Source organism: Lethenteron reissneri, chromosome 22 (assembly GCF_015708825.2).
Source record: "Lethenteron reissneri isolate LAM-NWPU_2019-01 chromosome 22, ASM1570882v1, whole genome shotgun sequence".
Taxonomy (NCBI): domain Eukaryota; kingdom Metazoa; phylum Chordata; class Hyperoartia; order Petromyzontiformes; family Petromyzontidae; genus Lethenteron; species Lethenteron reissneri.
The window spans coordinates 11,408,299-11,424,025 of record NC_083800.1 but is presented as its reverse complement, the minus strand read 5'-3'; the positions used below and the strand labels follow the sequence as shown (position 1 = coordinate 11,424,025).

Here is a 15,727-nt window from a genome sequence, read left to right as displayed (position 1 = left end):
TGCATGTCGGGAAGTACGCTAAACATTTCGAACAGACACACATATTCACAAATTTCCTTTTTATATATATAGATTAACCTACAGCGTTATGGGATCCTTTTTGCATGAATGACTCTATAAAATTTAAGTTATTATTGTTGTTTACCTGACTCTTGTATCCTTAATTTATTTTTGTTGTTGTAACTTGCTGAGCCGCCCCTTCTGGAAATCTGTGAAAAGATCATTGTAGCTCATCGGATTTCTCCTCCAAGATGAATAAATATTCTGTTTCTGGATGTCATCAGTCTTGTAATGCACCACAATTTAAATAGGACTTTGTGGGACAGTGTCTCGTATACTGACTCCCTAAGCCAGTTGTGGGAATTCCACGTTCTGTAGCAAGGGTCACTCGTCTCATTAGATGACTCTCATCGAGTTGTGGTTACTTGCCTATGAACACCTCCGATTAGCCTGATTGGCTACGTACTGTGTGAAAGAAATTCACCATACGTACATACAAGCATCTGGCAGTTGGCCAACATTGGTTCAAGTAAAGTCTGACTGCCGATAAGAACCTATGTTTAAATGATTTCAGGGGTGTGCTTGTGTTGAAACGATGCGGCTGAAACTGTTTTATGTGGAGGGACAGATATGTGAAGGAAGCGCTTTGTCTGCATGTTTATTTTCCACAAAGTGGTAATTTTTTACCATGGTGAGATGATGATGGGGTGAGTCAGTCCTCAGATGTGTGGGTATAATCGGCAGTTTCTCTTGACGAGAAGACAAACACACAAACGGAAATAGTGAATAAGTGTACAAAGCAGACCTTGGATATATATTGCCGTGTAAAAGTACACTGTGTACAAAAACGGCATAAAAATAAAATCTAGTTTAAGCTAGATGTTTTACTTTTGATTGCCTTTGTTGGCTTTTCCTTTTGTCGTGTTCAAGCTTACTGTTTCTCTCAAGGTCGGTGGCGGGTGTTGCAAATGAGCAAAGTCTCTTGCAAGTGCAAGCTGTGTGGAAGTCACACATTTTTGAAAGGTCACGAAGAATTTGACAAGCTTGCTGATTTATCCCGATTTCCAAGCTTGCTGGCAGCCAGGATCTGAGAGCGATGGTCGCACATCAAGGGACAGCAGCAAAGTAACACGTGGCCTGGTGGCGGAAGGCGGATGCGTGGCAGGAACGGTAGTTTTTATTGTTCAGCAATATTTGCGGATTTCCTGCCTGGCCGTATCCAATTTGACCACATTAAAGCAAATAAACTGACCGGCACGACAGGCACACGCTAGACGCGGAATTTACAGCCACAAAAATGCCGACTCGTTAACTTGGGCAGAGCAGCTGTAAACGTTTCATTTAAAATAGTGCCATTTTGCTACGAATGCAGTTTTACATTTAAAACGATTCGCAGGTTTGGCAGCCAATTAGCACCTGCGATGAGCACAGTTTGGCTCCGTATGGTGCAAAATAAGTTCTGCATACAAACATTATCATAACGACGTGACGGCCTTTTCGAGATGAACCTCTTTTGCAAGGGTAACCTGGACTAAAGTACGAGGCAAATGCAGTGCGTGTAGCAGGTAAAGGAGCAGTCCTGCAATTGCCTGCTCATGCCACTGCTGGCAGAAGGGTCCTCTACTTCAGCATTATTCGGTGTTTTGTGGGGTGTAACGTTTAACACATTGGAGGCTTTCACGACCAATATCCACAATAGAGGTTTTTGGGTTAGATCGCGTAAATATATCAATGTGTCGTTGAACCCGCCACTACCCAACAGTCAATTAGTAAGATTTGTCACGTGAACAAAATGTGCCAATTCGTTACTAGTACAGCACACCAGTGTGTTGGATTAATGGTGAAACGTCGTACTCGAATAGTAAATGTTGTGGGTTTACTCTCCAACACACCGGTGTACTGAACTAGTAACGAATTGGCACGTTTTGTTTACAAACCTTACTAATTAGCTGTGTAGGGTGGTGGCGGGTTTGACGATACATTTTCTTTACAAATTTAACCTAAAACTCCTATTATGTAACTGGTCTGTCAACAATTCTAAACTAAAGTCGATCCAGAATTTTGTAATTTTTGTGCTCACATTGAGGCTTTTTTTGTTTCTATTTTATTTTCATCTGAGTAAAACAATGTTTACAGTCTGTTGTTATAAATTGTCCACTCACAATTGGAAGGTTTCAATTTCCACTCCCAGTCTACAGTGTCGGTCGGTGGTGTCGAGTCTTCTGGTTATCACTCCAAAGTCAATCAATTGACAAGCGCTTTGCAGGATGTCAACATTGTGGAGGCCCGAGGAAAAAGATTGCCAAAGGAGACGATTACCGCTTGAGCCTCAATTGAGCACAGAGACACCGCCTCTGATTTTTGTTACTTTTTTTACGAAGAGGCAACCCATAAAACAATAATCTCACTCGGAGATACGTACACTTACCTCATGCCTATTCAACACGTAACTTTTAAGCTTTGTTCACGGAATAAAAAGCTATTAAAATTCCAGTCAGGAGCATCCGAGTAGTAATTATGCTCCAATTTCACTCCTGCTCTCTAAATACAATTTCAATACAGTGACAGCACTCCACTGCTCCTGGCGACATCTATCAACGCATCTATAGGGTGCCGTGGTGGCGAGATGTTATCTCCTCGCTTGGTACGCAGGAGGTCGTGGGTACGATCCCAACCCCCTGACACTTGTATATTTTGAGTTTACATGTTCTCCCCGTGGTCACGTGGATTTTTCTCCGTGTCTTCAGATTTCCCCCCCACATTTAGAAACATGCGTTTAGATCATTTGACTGCTATAAATGTGCACATGATAAGCCACTTCGTTGAGATATCATTTGTGGCCAGGTCACTTCTGAAAAAGAGCTACATAGCTCGGTCGGTTTTACCTGGTAAAAGAAAGTTTTTGTTCAGCATTAAAAAAAGCTCCAGCCTCTGCCATCGTGGTACACACATATTCGACAGCCTAGTACACGACGCATTCGACGAACTAATCTGTCAAATATAATCTACTTGTTTTTCTGGTTGCATTTATCAGAATTCGAGGTTTTGAACTCTGGGTGTCAAATACACCGACTTGGAGCAGACATAAATATTATTGCCGTCCATCGTTCAGCCAGATTGTCCTGCAGATATTTATACATTTGGGTGTGATCTTTTATTGCGGGCTTAAGCATCACGGGGTGCTTATTTTCATGATGTTTGTCTTTCAGTCAAGCTTGATATACAGCGAGTGAAAACTATTAACAGCTATTTATCACATTTATTATTTTGATTGATAAAGTCACTTTAAGACTTTACTTTCATGTTATGTTTCCCAAATGCAGCGCTGCAACGATAACACAAATGTGTACTGTGCAATGAAATAGCTGCGCGATTGCCTGTTGACTGTGGCTTTAAACGTTTGAAGCCCCCCCCCCCCCCCCCCCGTATGCCGTTAGTGCTCGTGAACTCGTGCAAATATGTGGCACCAAAATATCAATCTCGTGAAAATCTTCTTTCACAGCAAAGTTGCAAATTCCACAATTCCTCAAATCCAAGTTGTCCCCCTTCTCGGGGAGTGAACAATGAGTGGTGCCCATCTCCGCCTGCCAGTCCCGAGTCAAATGTTTTTATTCCGCGTTCTTTTGGCCGAGTCCAGTCCCTCTTCAGGACAAGACTTTAAACTCCCAGAGAGCAGCACGTCCCTAACAGATATAAATCTTACAATGCACGTCAGTGTTACGTAAACGGATCAGGTGACACTGTGACATGGCAGGAGGACATTTCGTCTTTGTGCTGTTGGTTGAACGTGGGACAATGCTGTGAGCCAGTGGTGGAAAATTGTGTATTCGATAAACAATTGAAATGTTTTCGGGTAAGGCGCCCACTGAGCTATATAGCGCTCTTTCAGAAGCGACCTGGCCACCAATGATAGGTCTGCGAAGTGACTTATCATGTGCAAATGTATTGCAGCCAAATCCTTTCAATTTACTCTAAATTCATGTGGTGAAGACCAGTTCATCCGTAAGACTACCATCTGTGTGGGCTGCTAACAGTAATTTGAATTTGCAACCTTTTGGTTGGTGAATTAAGCACCCTACCCAAGATAGGCGAGTTACTGTGTTAAAATATGGTGCAAATTTACAGTTTTTTGTCAATCCACTGCTGGATGAAGGCTCCCCCATTCCACATTGGTCATGGGGGTTATGTTTCCCATCCTTCACCATGCTGGTCAGTCCGGGTTCGTGAAGGGGGGCGGCCCATGACAGATTGAGATATCACTTGTCCCAGTTGACTGGCCAGTAAGCCACCTCAGCTCAGCATGCTGACCACTGCACCACCGTTATAGTGTTTTATTAAAAGTATGCTCAACACATACTTTACCAACATCTTTATTCACAAAGAGTACCTCCAAGAATTCCGACTCAATAACTAGTGGAAACCTTTCTATGCTTTCATATCGTCTGCTGGCTGAGTCGCTCCCTTAAAAAAGAGCTCCTTAGCTCTGTATGAGCTTTACTTGGTGGGAAACAAACTTCTGACTCCGTTGTCCATTTGAAGACGACGATTCTTAATCCGGCCCCGTTTCCTCCACAGTGTTCGAGATTCCTGAGTTCGAGGCATCGACGGACGTGGACTCGCACCGACCGGCCGACAAACGGCAGGCGGTGTCGCCGGAGCGTTCGGCCCGGCAGACGTCCCCTCCCCGGGCGGCTCCTGCTGCTCCTGCTGCTACTGCTGCTGCGTCTCCGCCGTGGCAGAGTCGCTCCGAGAGCCGGGCCCCAGCGGCAGAGAAAAGGGCGGCTTCCCCGCCACCGTCGATATCGGCGTCGCCTCCGCCGTCGCCACCGCAGCCGAAGAAGCAGTTGCCGCAGCAGCAGCAACAGCCGCAGCAGCAGCAACAGCCGCAGCAGCAGCAACAGCCGCAGCAGCAGCAGCCACTGAAGCAGAAGGCATCGCCGACACGCGCTCCGCAGATCAACGACGTGCAGGTAAAAGACACCAAAGTTAAGTCGAAATTGCAAAACGAGAAATCGGTGTGCTGCACCGGCAGTGGGGTGCACAAGCACGGACGGCCAAAGCCTGGGGCATGCTCGTCAATAACACAACCACGGGGAGAGAGACATGCAAACACGAAATCTAAAGGTGTCAGGGTCAGGGTCGAACCCCCGACCTCCTGCATACCAGGCGAGGAAGATAAGTGGAGTGAGATCGTTAACCCCGGAGCAGGTGTTCCCATCGCAGGCCACACCAGCAGCTGCCGCCCCTCCAGCTGCCGCCCCTCCAGCTGCCGGCCCTCCAGCATCGCCGCAGACGTCGCCACTGTCGCCGGCGGGCCGCACGGGCACAGCAGCCGTGCTGCAGAAGGCCCAGGCCCTGTGGAGGCCCGAGGAGGAAGAGCAGGAGCGGCCTGACGACAACGACTGGGATGACGGTGAGAGAATGCGGCCTGATTGACGGCACAAGCAGAGCCCGCTCGCTGCAACGTCACCGATATTGGTAGCGCAGCACGCTAACCCGCTGCGCTGCCGCTCCCCACGCGCACCAACACATACAAACACGCAAGTCAGGGAGCATAAACCATCACGCGAAGTTTAGTCATCCTCGCAACGACTTTTGGCGAACCATCGAACAAAGACAGTTACCGCATCGTGCACTTTCAGATGCGCATGCTGCGGCCGTCTGGAATGCCCTTCTGATATTAGGACGCCACTGGAGCTATGCATTTTTAAATCATCGTCTAGATTGAACACTAATTTGTTTAGAACTGCTTTTTGTGTTTAGTTTGTTGTCCTTCCCCTGCACCTCCGATTAGCAAGGTTGGCTATGTTCGGTGCAAAACAAGTTCAATATACATATGCACGTCCACCCGTACCAGCCCCACACACATACACAGGGAGCAGCTTCTGCACTTTGTGATTGTGACCAGCGCCGCCCAGAGTTTCCTGGAGACCCGGAGATGGAGGCCCCGGGGTAAAACGCCACAGCGGGTGTGGGGGGGGGGGCCTTATTCACAAACACAAACAAACTACATGTATCTTGATTTGAAGCTTTCGTGACTGCAGGAATCCATACTCTTTGGTTCTTTCGGTAAAGCATGCAGCAGACCATGCTTTCCCACCTGATGATGGACGCTTGTGTTGTGCCCGAAACGTCGTGATTTATTTTATTTTATACCTACGAAAGAACCAAAGAGTATAAACTACGTTGTGTGTGGGGGGAGGGGGGGGCACCTCTTTTGTGTGAGACCCAGGGGGAAACTAGTCCCCTTTGCCCCTCTGGCTCTGGGCGGTTCTGCACGGGCGTGGTGGAGGGCTGTACGGATGATGCGCCGCTGTGTGCCGCCTGCAGAGCACCAGCCGGCGGCGGACGCGTACTACCCGCACCAGGTCGGCAACAACAACAACAACGGCACGGAGCGTCCCGCGCACGTCGAGCAGCCCGGCCAGGACACGGCACAGGTCAGGGATCGCACCTGGCTTCCTGCTGCCCCACGCAAGCCTGCGTGCCTGTCCAGTCTGGCGGGGCTGCTTTCCTTTTTTGAAGTGCTGTCCCTCGGCTGTCTTTGCAAACGTCTGGGTGTGTGAATGTGTGTGCGCGTGTATATGGGGAGCGGTAGTTTTAACGGTTAGCGCTACGAATCCGGCAACCCGAGTTCGATTCCCGCTCACGACCAACACCGGTGACGATTATCTGAACCGGTCCTGGGCCTCCCCTAGGTTGAATCGGCCTCAAATGAGTACAAGGTGCGGTGTGTAAACATCGCCACTGGGGAGACAAAGGCAGCCGGGCGTGGTGTTGGCCACCCACCCCCTCGTGTACCTTGCCGGCCTTCATAGATGCCGGAAGGCCACTTGAACGTTTGGAGCGGCGCGTGAAAGCATTGTGGGCGTGACCGTGAAGCGGGGATTGAACGGGCGTGGGTCTTGTGTAGAGGACCGGGGGGAGGTGGGGGAAGGGGGGGTGATGGCGGGTGACCGAGACTTGTGTCCGAGTAGCACCCAGTGGCCCACGACCAAGCGCAACCTTGAAGCCACATCGTCGTGGTCTATACGCACCTGTTAGGCTCGCGGTGATGACGTCGCCTTTCCTCTGTTTAAGACAGAAACAGGAAATCTTCTTCACAATTCTGGAAAATCGTCTGATGAAGCTGGTTGTAATCGCCAGCGAAAGGTCGTACTAGAATTGTAAATGTTTTTTGGGTTTACTCTCCAACACACCGGTGTGCTGAAGTCGTAACTCATTGGCGCGTTTTGTTTAAGTGACAAACCTTACTAATTGGCCGCGTCGGGTGGTGGTGGGTTAACGAAACATTTATATTTACGCCTTCTAACCCAAAATGAACGTTATTATGCACATCGTCGTGGCTACTCGCAGGCAGATGCGCTCCCCGAAAAGTGCCACGTTTAGCAAGGAATTACTGTATATACATTACAGGGCATGAATATATACGATGCAAATTTGTAGCACATTTGCGCTATAAAATCAGCCTGTAGATATCCCATGGCAGAACAGAGGGCTGAGATGAGGGTACGCCGCCGCATACCGTATCACTCCGCGCGTAAACCCAGAATTCCCCCATTATTCGGCCGCACAGCTCAAGAAAGTAGTTAATCGTCGACCGCTCATAAACTGCGTTATATAACGCTGCGCGTTCCGTGTTGCGCACAAAGTATTCCCCAATAGAAGAAACAACCCCATTAAATTTCGATTTAAAGCTTTCGTGACTGCAGGGATTCATATTCTTGGTTCTTTCGGTAAAGTCACGTAGAAGGGAAATAATAAAATAATAAACATACAACTATTACATTCTCACGACGTTTCGATTGCAACACAAGCAATCATCATCAGGTGTGAAAACCACAGCAAGAATTTTTTTTTTAATTCAAATTTTCTTGCGGTGGTTTTCACACCCGATGATTGCTTGTGTTGCAATCGAAACGTGAGAATTTAACTGTTTTGTTTTTATTATTGTATTATTTTCTTCTACGTGACTTTACCGAAAGAGCCAAGAATATGAACCCCATTAAAGAAAAAACATTTTATAGTGTCAACACGCGATTAGGAGGACTTTGCCGCACTTTAGGAGCAAGTCGTAAAATTGGCTGTCGCCTGTGCAAATCGGATCTGGCAGAGAGCAGGGAGTGAGAGAGAAGTGTGGCGGTAGCAATAACTGCACGGTAACAAAACAAAAACGTTGCAACGATGTCCAAATGAACTAAATACAGAAATATCCCACTGAGAGCATATTCAAACATTGGACATCTTTATAATTACTGAGATTCCAAACGTAGCATTGTAGCCGTACTTGAATATCAACCATTCAGTATGTTTTGACACACGTCAGATGACTTACATTTCACAAAACATCTTTAAAAATAAAACAAAGACACAATTGGATTGTTGTGAACATAGCTTGCCGCGCTGGGTGATGTCATAGTTGTCGCGATTAGCCGCACATCCCCCTGTTTACGACAATTGGTTTTAAGAGCCATGCTTCTGGCTCGTATCTCATAAGGACAGCCTTACATTTGTTGTTTTCACCTTATCGTCAAACGGCACGCTCGCAATCAGCCTCACCTACCATCAGTTTCTGTCATTATCGGCGAATAATATTTTTACGAGGGTGTACCATATCCAAGGTCCTGTCCTATCGGTGTCGGGGATATGCGAGTCAGTGAAGCCTTTGCTTGTGATAAGATAAAGTGCGTGCCGCCCCCCGCTTTCTCCCACACCAAGATAAGCTCTGATTTCATTTGAAGTCACACATGTGCCTTGGCCAAGCCAAACACTTTGCAGTGCATACAATAGCAGGGAGAGACATCTTTCAGGCGCAGCCAGCAAGCTAAGGTTCACGTACGCGTTTGTGCGTGCGTCTGTGTAATCGCGGAGGGGGGGGGTGATGGTGCGGTGGTTAAGTGCACTGCACTAAGACCCCATCTCACCTGAGTTTGATTCCCAACTACACCGCTAACTCACGTCAGCGACCAGTGATATCTGCACTTGCACTGGGCCTTACCTGGGCTGACTTGGCCTTACATGAGTACCTGGTGCCGTGTATAAACATCAGCACTGGTGGGTAGGCAGAGGTGGTGAGGCTTGGTGCTGACCACACAAACCTCCTAGCGTTCCACGCATGCTTGCTGATAGCGCTTTGCCACAACAGTTTGTATGTCCCTATGAAGTTGGGGGCGGGAGGGGGGTATATTTGTATTTGTGTGGTATAAGGGTGCTGTGGTGCTGACATTTAAGCACTGGGCCTCCCCTGCCACTGGTTAGTGAGTTGAACCACAACTCCCGGCTCCCTGGGTTCTATTCCCGATGATACGCGCCGATTGCGGCTCGTATCTGAATGATCGGCAAGGTGCGGTGGGCCTCTGCCCGAGGTCGATGCAGCCCAAAGTAAATGTGCTGGATGCAAGAGGGTAGGAAATTGAGAACAGACATTGGCCGTAAAGGCGTCTTGATTGCCGTCTCTGCAAATAGCCCGTGCCATGATATTGTCGCCAGCCGTGCACGTGAGACCAAGGTAGCTCTATGCATTGCTGGCCCTGCCTGCACGTGCCGTGCCAACCTCAATAGGTGTAGATTCGATGTCGAGTTTTAAAAGAAAGTGAAATGGTCTTGACTGGTTGTGTACAAAGGTTGTTTGGTTGGTCGTTTATTTTTTGGCACAGACAAACACCCGATGGGGACGTCGTCGCACAATTGGAACCTGGATACAGTGAAAACAGTTACAAAACTTCTTAAAAACAATTGTACTCAGTCAACGTCCGAATGGCATGGTACAGTCAGCATAATGAATATGACAATGGTAGTAAAACAACATCGCCTATAGTAAATGTTGCGTGCAAAACAGCACCGAGCTAGTTAACATCGTAAAAGAATCACGTTTTATAAACTTTGTCTGCAAAGCTGAGCGACGAATTCCGCGTGCTTATGAAAGGAAATTAGAGGTTCGAAAGTGATTTAAAGTAGCACAAGGATGGTAATCTTTTTAATCCCAAACATTTTCACCGACGCAGCTTGGCGGATTAGTACGGTTGGCTACGTAAGGTGCAAAAGAAGTTCATCATGCGTACATACATACATACATGCTCACATGCGACAACGTCCCAGTTTCATCGCAGTGCCGCATGGGTCGCGTGAGCAACGCCTTCCATGCCTGGCGCTCTCACGTCAGTCGCCGACGACTCATCCCCGTGAGCTCCGTGTGTTGTAGCGTGGCCACCTGCCGCTGGTGTAGGAGTCGTGTCTGTGTGTGGGGAGCGGTAGCATAGTGGTTCCCGCGCTGCGCCATGAACCCAACATCCTGGGTTTGATTGCCGTTCACGGCCAATGCCAGTGACGCTTATCTCAACCGGTCCTGGGCCTCCCCTAGGTCAAGTCAGCCTCACATGAGTACCTGGTGCAATGTGTAAACATCGCTACTGGGGAGACAAAGGCGGTCGGGCGTGGTGCTGTCCATCTTTCTCCTCGTGTACCGTTCCGGCCTTCATAGGTGTTCCCGAACGACACTTGCTCCTACAGTCTGTTAAGGCTATACGGGGGTTCTTTGTCTTGTTTGTATGTTGAACTTTTTTGCACTCTAAGTAGCCAACCATGCTAATCGAAGGTGTGTGGAAGGCCAACAAACTAAGCATAAAAGTCAGTTGGAAAGAAATTTGAGTTTTCAATCTAGATTTAAAAGTGCATGGCTCCAGTGGCTTCCAAATATCGGAAGGAAGAGCATTCCAGATGGCCGCAGAAGCGCATCTGAAAAGCGGGCGATGCGGTGACCGTCTCCGTTCGATTGCTCTCCAAAAGTCGCTCTTGCGAGGATAACCGGAGTTCGCGGGATGGTTTATGCTCTGGAGGAGCAGTTGGCCAAGAATAAGCTTTAATTGCCACGACTGTCACCGTGGAAGAGGGTCACGGTCCACATCGGTAGGTGTGGTTTGTAATTGGTTCATTGTAGCTTTCGTGGTTTTGGCAAAGCGTGTTGTGATTTCTTCCGAGGTCTAATGGGATCGGTTGCATTCCGGGTAATTTGGTCATAGACAACTAAGAAGCTCAGCTGGGTTGATCGTGCTTGGACGAGCAGCCGCCATGCACGGCAGGTGTCATAGGTTGTGGGAAAGTGTGGTCTACAGCAGACGGCACGGCAGCAAAGATCCATTGTTGCACTGTACTTCTATTGTACCCCAAAGTCTCTACTCCACACCTATTAACCTACACTAACCAGCGTAGCCAACTCGCCACGGCCCGCGTGGCATGGGGAGGCCCTCATCCAGCAGTGAATTGACGAAGGGAGCCGTGCTCGTACGACGGTATTGCACGGTTCTTTATTGCCTTAACCTTATTGGCATATCTAATGTGTTGTGAGATTGAACGTTGAGTGTATCGTTGGTAAGCATTCCTTTACCCCGTCTGCTCAGACGTAGGTGTGTGAGCGCTCACAACATTCTGTGCCCGTGGCGCCCCTCTCGCCGTTGCGTTTTGCAGACGGACCCGTCCGGCTACTACTACTCGCAGTACCAGGAACAGCCGACCTACCAGCAGGACGGATACCAGCAGGAGTCTGCCGACGGCTATCCGACGGAGCAGTACGACCTGGAGGGCAAAGGGCAGTGCGCCCGTGCCCTCTACGACTACCAGGCCGGTGCGTGCTCGCCCTCCCCCCTCGCTAGTCGCCACAGCCACTGATGCGGGAGGTCATGGGTTTGAATCCCAGACGCTGGCGATGCCTGCTGCTGTATATTTGGTGATTTACGTGTCCTCTCTCTCTGCCCGTGTAGATATCTCTCCGGGTTTCTCCAGTTCCCCCCCCGCTCGACCTCCACATTTAGAAACAACACGAGTTTCGATTCTATTTTGGCTGCTACTATAAACTCGCACGTGTGTTATGATGATCATATACTTTGCTTCGATGCACTATCATGTGTGACCAGGTCACCCCTGAAAATGAGCTGCCTGATAGAATATAAATGTGTTTAGTTTAGTCAGTATTAGTTCAGTAGATTTGGTATTCATGCCATTCTTGTGTGTATGTATGTGCGAACTTCCTTCGCACCGTACGTAGGCAACCGTGCTAATCTTCCGGTGCAAAGCTCTCACGGAGGAGCTTTGTTTCAGGGGCGAGTACCGTCCACCAGTAGGGGGCGATTTTACACGTGCTTTTATCCAATTGAGTAATTTGCGAGCAATTATTCAAATCTGGCTAATTTTGCCTGTGATGCCAGCAACACACCGATGGTCTGCTGCCCTCTCGTGAAATAACGTCGTTGGGATCTTTAACCCCCCACGGTGAAGCAGCCGGCATCTGCAATACGACAGTTATTATTCGGGATTATTTTTTCTCTCCCTTTGCTGCATATTCCTATAAGTTGTGTGTAGACACAGAGATGTCACATCTCCGTATGTGCCCATTTCCATCGGCAGCCCTAAGCCTGTGGTTGGATTTCTGCACTTTTCTCTTTGGCGTCCGTTTCTCTGTATGTAAAGCAACTCTTAGATTTCCCACATAGTCATACGTATCAACCCGTAGAGATGATGGGGTGGGGGGGGGGGGGGTGCTGAGTGTTACCCAAACGGGAATTGAAATGATGACCATTCCGTTCTGCTGCAGCGTCAGCGGAAATGAAATTGTAGTCGGCCATGGCGTCTCTGTGCTCACAGTGGACATTGCTGACACATTCGTCACCACTGGTAGAAACTCTCCATCCCCATAATTAGGCTGGTCCTTGTGGAATGTTTAATACTCGCTCAGTGCCATCATTGGAGGGAGAAGATCGCTCGCTGGGGAATGTTCATTCGAGAATGGCAACAAAGTTGAATTAAGTCGCTTTAATAAATATTTGTTCTCATTGGATGGAGCGGTGATACGGTGGTTAGGTTAGTACACTGAGCTATGAACCCGGCGACCCAAGTTCGTCGGCCTGCCACTGCCAACATCAGTAGCGCGTGATGTGAGAACTGGTCCTGCCCTCCCCGCCTTCACCAACCCGCATTGACCAGCGCGGTGAAGTATGGTAAACAAAACAAACCTACGTTGCATGGGAAGGCCCTCATCCATTGGTGGATTGAGAACGGCTATAATGTTTTTATTGTCATCATCATCGTTCTCATGAATCAAGGAAGAGGCGTTTATATTTGCACGACGTAATAGTGAGACAAGGGAAAGTGGTGGCCCGATAGGATGTCTCCCTCGTCGCGTGACGTCTCCTTCCCCGTGCCTCCCCGTCGCTCACGCACAGCGGACGAGACGGAGATCACCTTCGACCCCGATGACCTCATCACGCACATCGACCAGATCGACGAGGGCTGGTGGCGCGGCTACGGGCCCGACGGACGCTACGGCCTCTTCCCAGCGAACTACGTCCAACTCCTCAACTGAGCCGCCCCCCTCCCCCCCTCACCGCGGCGGCCACACGCTAAGTTAAACAATTAAGTCGGCTTTTGTCGGCGTACGAGAAATCTAGAATAGTAAACGGGCGCGACGACGACGCCGCCACGACCAAACTGTTACTCCGCTCCGATGCTCTTGGCATGCAAGCATGGTCTGAGCCCCGGGCAAGCCGAGTTTGTCGCAAGCAATCCAAGCCGGTGTTAAATCGTTCCGACGCGTCACATTCCACGGCGGTTAAGTAGAGAATTGTGTTATTTTTACGCTGTCGGCTGCCGCTTGCTTGTTTTTGGGGTCTAGTGTCGGCGCGCACCGCTACGGTTTGCGTTTTCTTAATTGTTGAGCCTGGCATTACTTTCTGGCTCGTGTGTTGGTATTTTTTTTTCTACTTTACTTTCATATATAAAATGTGTTACGCCCACTCCGTTTTAAGTGTTTTCACGTAAGTGGCCCTGATTGTTGATGATGTCTTTGTATGAATTCCATGGCCAAATAATTAAACAACACTATGCATTTAAATATTTTTTTTGTTTGCTTTTGGAGAGAAGGTATTGGGGGGATCGGGGCGCGCGGGGGGGGCGGGGGAGGTGGCTCAGAGGCGAATGCCCATTGCACACGTGCGCTGCGTTGTCACTATCGGGTTCCTGGTTTAAATCCCAGCCCCCTGGCGGTTACGCCAGGTTACCAAGTGCAGCGAGTTGCTCGCCACAGCCCAGTCACCAACGACGGTGACTTAGTCTAAGTATGTCCCTGCTCAAACAAGCATTGGGCCTGTGCTAATCGATCAAAGCCAGTGGTCGAAATTGCACATTTTACATGGCAGAGGGCCATTTTTTTCTCCGTGGGATGAACACTTCTAACCACAGAGAGTGGTCCTCACTTCATTGTCCACAGAGGAGTGGTGGACTGAGTCGATTCCCACGAATCGGACATTCAAATCGCAAGCTGCCAACGAGAACCTTCCGTAGCCTCTCACCTGCGGGGTTGATCGGGCTAACCGTCAAGCCGCGTAGATATCACTACCGTAGAAACTTCCACTACATTCGGTCTCGATCATCTATGAGGGGGGGGGGGGGGGCGTGGAGGGGTGCTACCTTTTGGAAACGTACGTTGTTGGGTGACTGACATGTGAAAAGCAACACTGGCAAAGCATTAACAAGGCTGTGGCGAAGGCTATTTTGTGCCGTACTATACATTACTGATTACAATACGCCTTGGCTTTATTTCAGCCAATGGTACCAAAGGACGATTTGGCTGCGTGGTGTAAATGACAAGTCTCGCTGCCCGTGCCGTGACATGCCTTCGCTCGCCATTACAATAACGGTGCTGGGCTTGATGGTCTCTGAACCTACATCACCAGAAAAAAGTTGTCCTAAGATTGAATCGTTGTTTTGTTTGTTGGTTACTGTAGTTCAGAGCGATGGTCTTGTTGTATAAAATATGTTATTCTCAGTGGAAAAGACGTTGGATTACTTTCCTGGCCTTTATGTTAGGACACGTTCGCTTTTCACGTGCTACAGCATTCACTCACTGCAGGTGGCGTTTGACCAGGTTCAGTGGTTCATGCCCCCTCCACGCATTGTCGATATATAGCGATAGCGATAGCATGCACGATGTACAACACATTAAGTTGACTTCCTTCTCAGATTCTAAGATGTATCAATTTGCATTTGTTAGGGTTAATGTTACCACCCCGGAATGTATTACTCCAACTTAATATTCGTAAACATTGCGAGTGTGTCATTTTAAATGGTATGTTTTTTTGAAAATGAAGCAATGGCTTTTGTACAATGTTCCGTCTGTCGACCATCATTCAGCCTCACATTTTATTTGTGTCCAAGGTTCAAGTGAAGTCCGCTTCTTGGTATTAAATTCTGGCTTTCGGTTGCATCGAGAACATTCACAAGACGAAGGATGCCTGGCGTTTAATAATACAGTTCAATGGTGCAGTGCGTGTGAAATCCGATACTGGACTTAGATATTTTTTCCTCTTTGTGCGCCGAGACCACTTCTTCTGGCACTGCGACATAGGCAGCATGAAACTTGATTTGAAGCTTTTGTGACTGTAGGAATTGCTCTTTGGTTCTTTCGGTAAAGTTACGTAGAAAGAAATAAAATAAAATAATGGAATTCGACATTTCGATTGCAACACAAGCAACGGTCATCAGGTAGAACTACATTTGAGAGAGAGAGACAAAACACAAACACGGAGACAGAGACACACAGAGAGAGAGACGCACAACATAGACACACAGAGACTCAATGCCTCTGTGTCGAGGCTTTAAATAAAGAGAGGTGGGGGGGGGGCAGAGAGAGAGGTGGGTCTGCTGGGGCAGCTGCTGGAGCAGAGAAATTAGAATGTCA

General features: G+C 48.5%; 1 protein-coding gene across 2 annotated transcripts in view; it reads left to right on the top strand.

The window, feature by feature from the left end:
• Window positions 1-13,882, top strand: part of LOC133345632 (drebrin-like protein) — a 99,304-nt gene extending 85,422 nt beyond the window's left edge. Inside the window, exons 12-16 of one of the 2 annotated variants that reach the window (XM_061556566.1) lie at window positions 4,576-4,970; window positions 5,224-5,413; window positions 6,331-6,440; window positions 11,464-11,620; window positions 13,215-13,882. In XM_061556566.1, coding sequence (XP_061412550.1) covers window positions 4,576-4,970; window positions 5,224-5,413; window positions 6,331-6,440; window positions 11,464-11,620; window positions 13,215-13,354 — 992 coding nt within the window. In that variant the 3' untranslated portion in view covers window positions 13,355-13,882. Of the gene's footprint in view, window positions 1-4,575; window positions 4,971-5,208; window positions 5,414-6,330; window positions 6,441-11,463; window positions 11,621-13,214 lie in introns of both variants that reach the window. The other variant, XM_061556565.1, reaches the window with a different exon arrangement.
• Window positions 13,883-15,727: the final 1,845 nt, after the last annotated feature.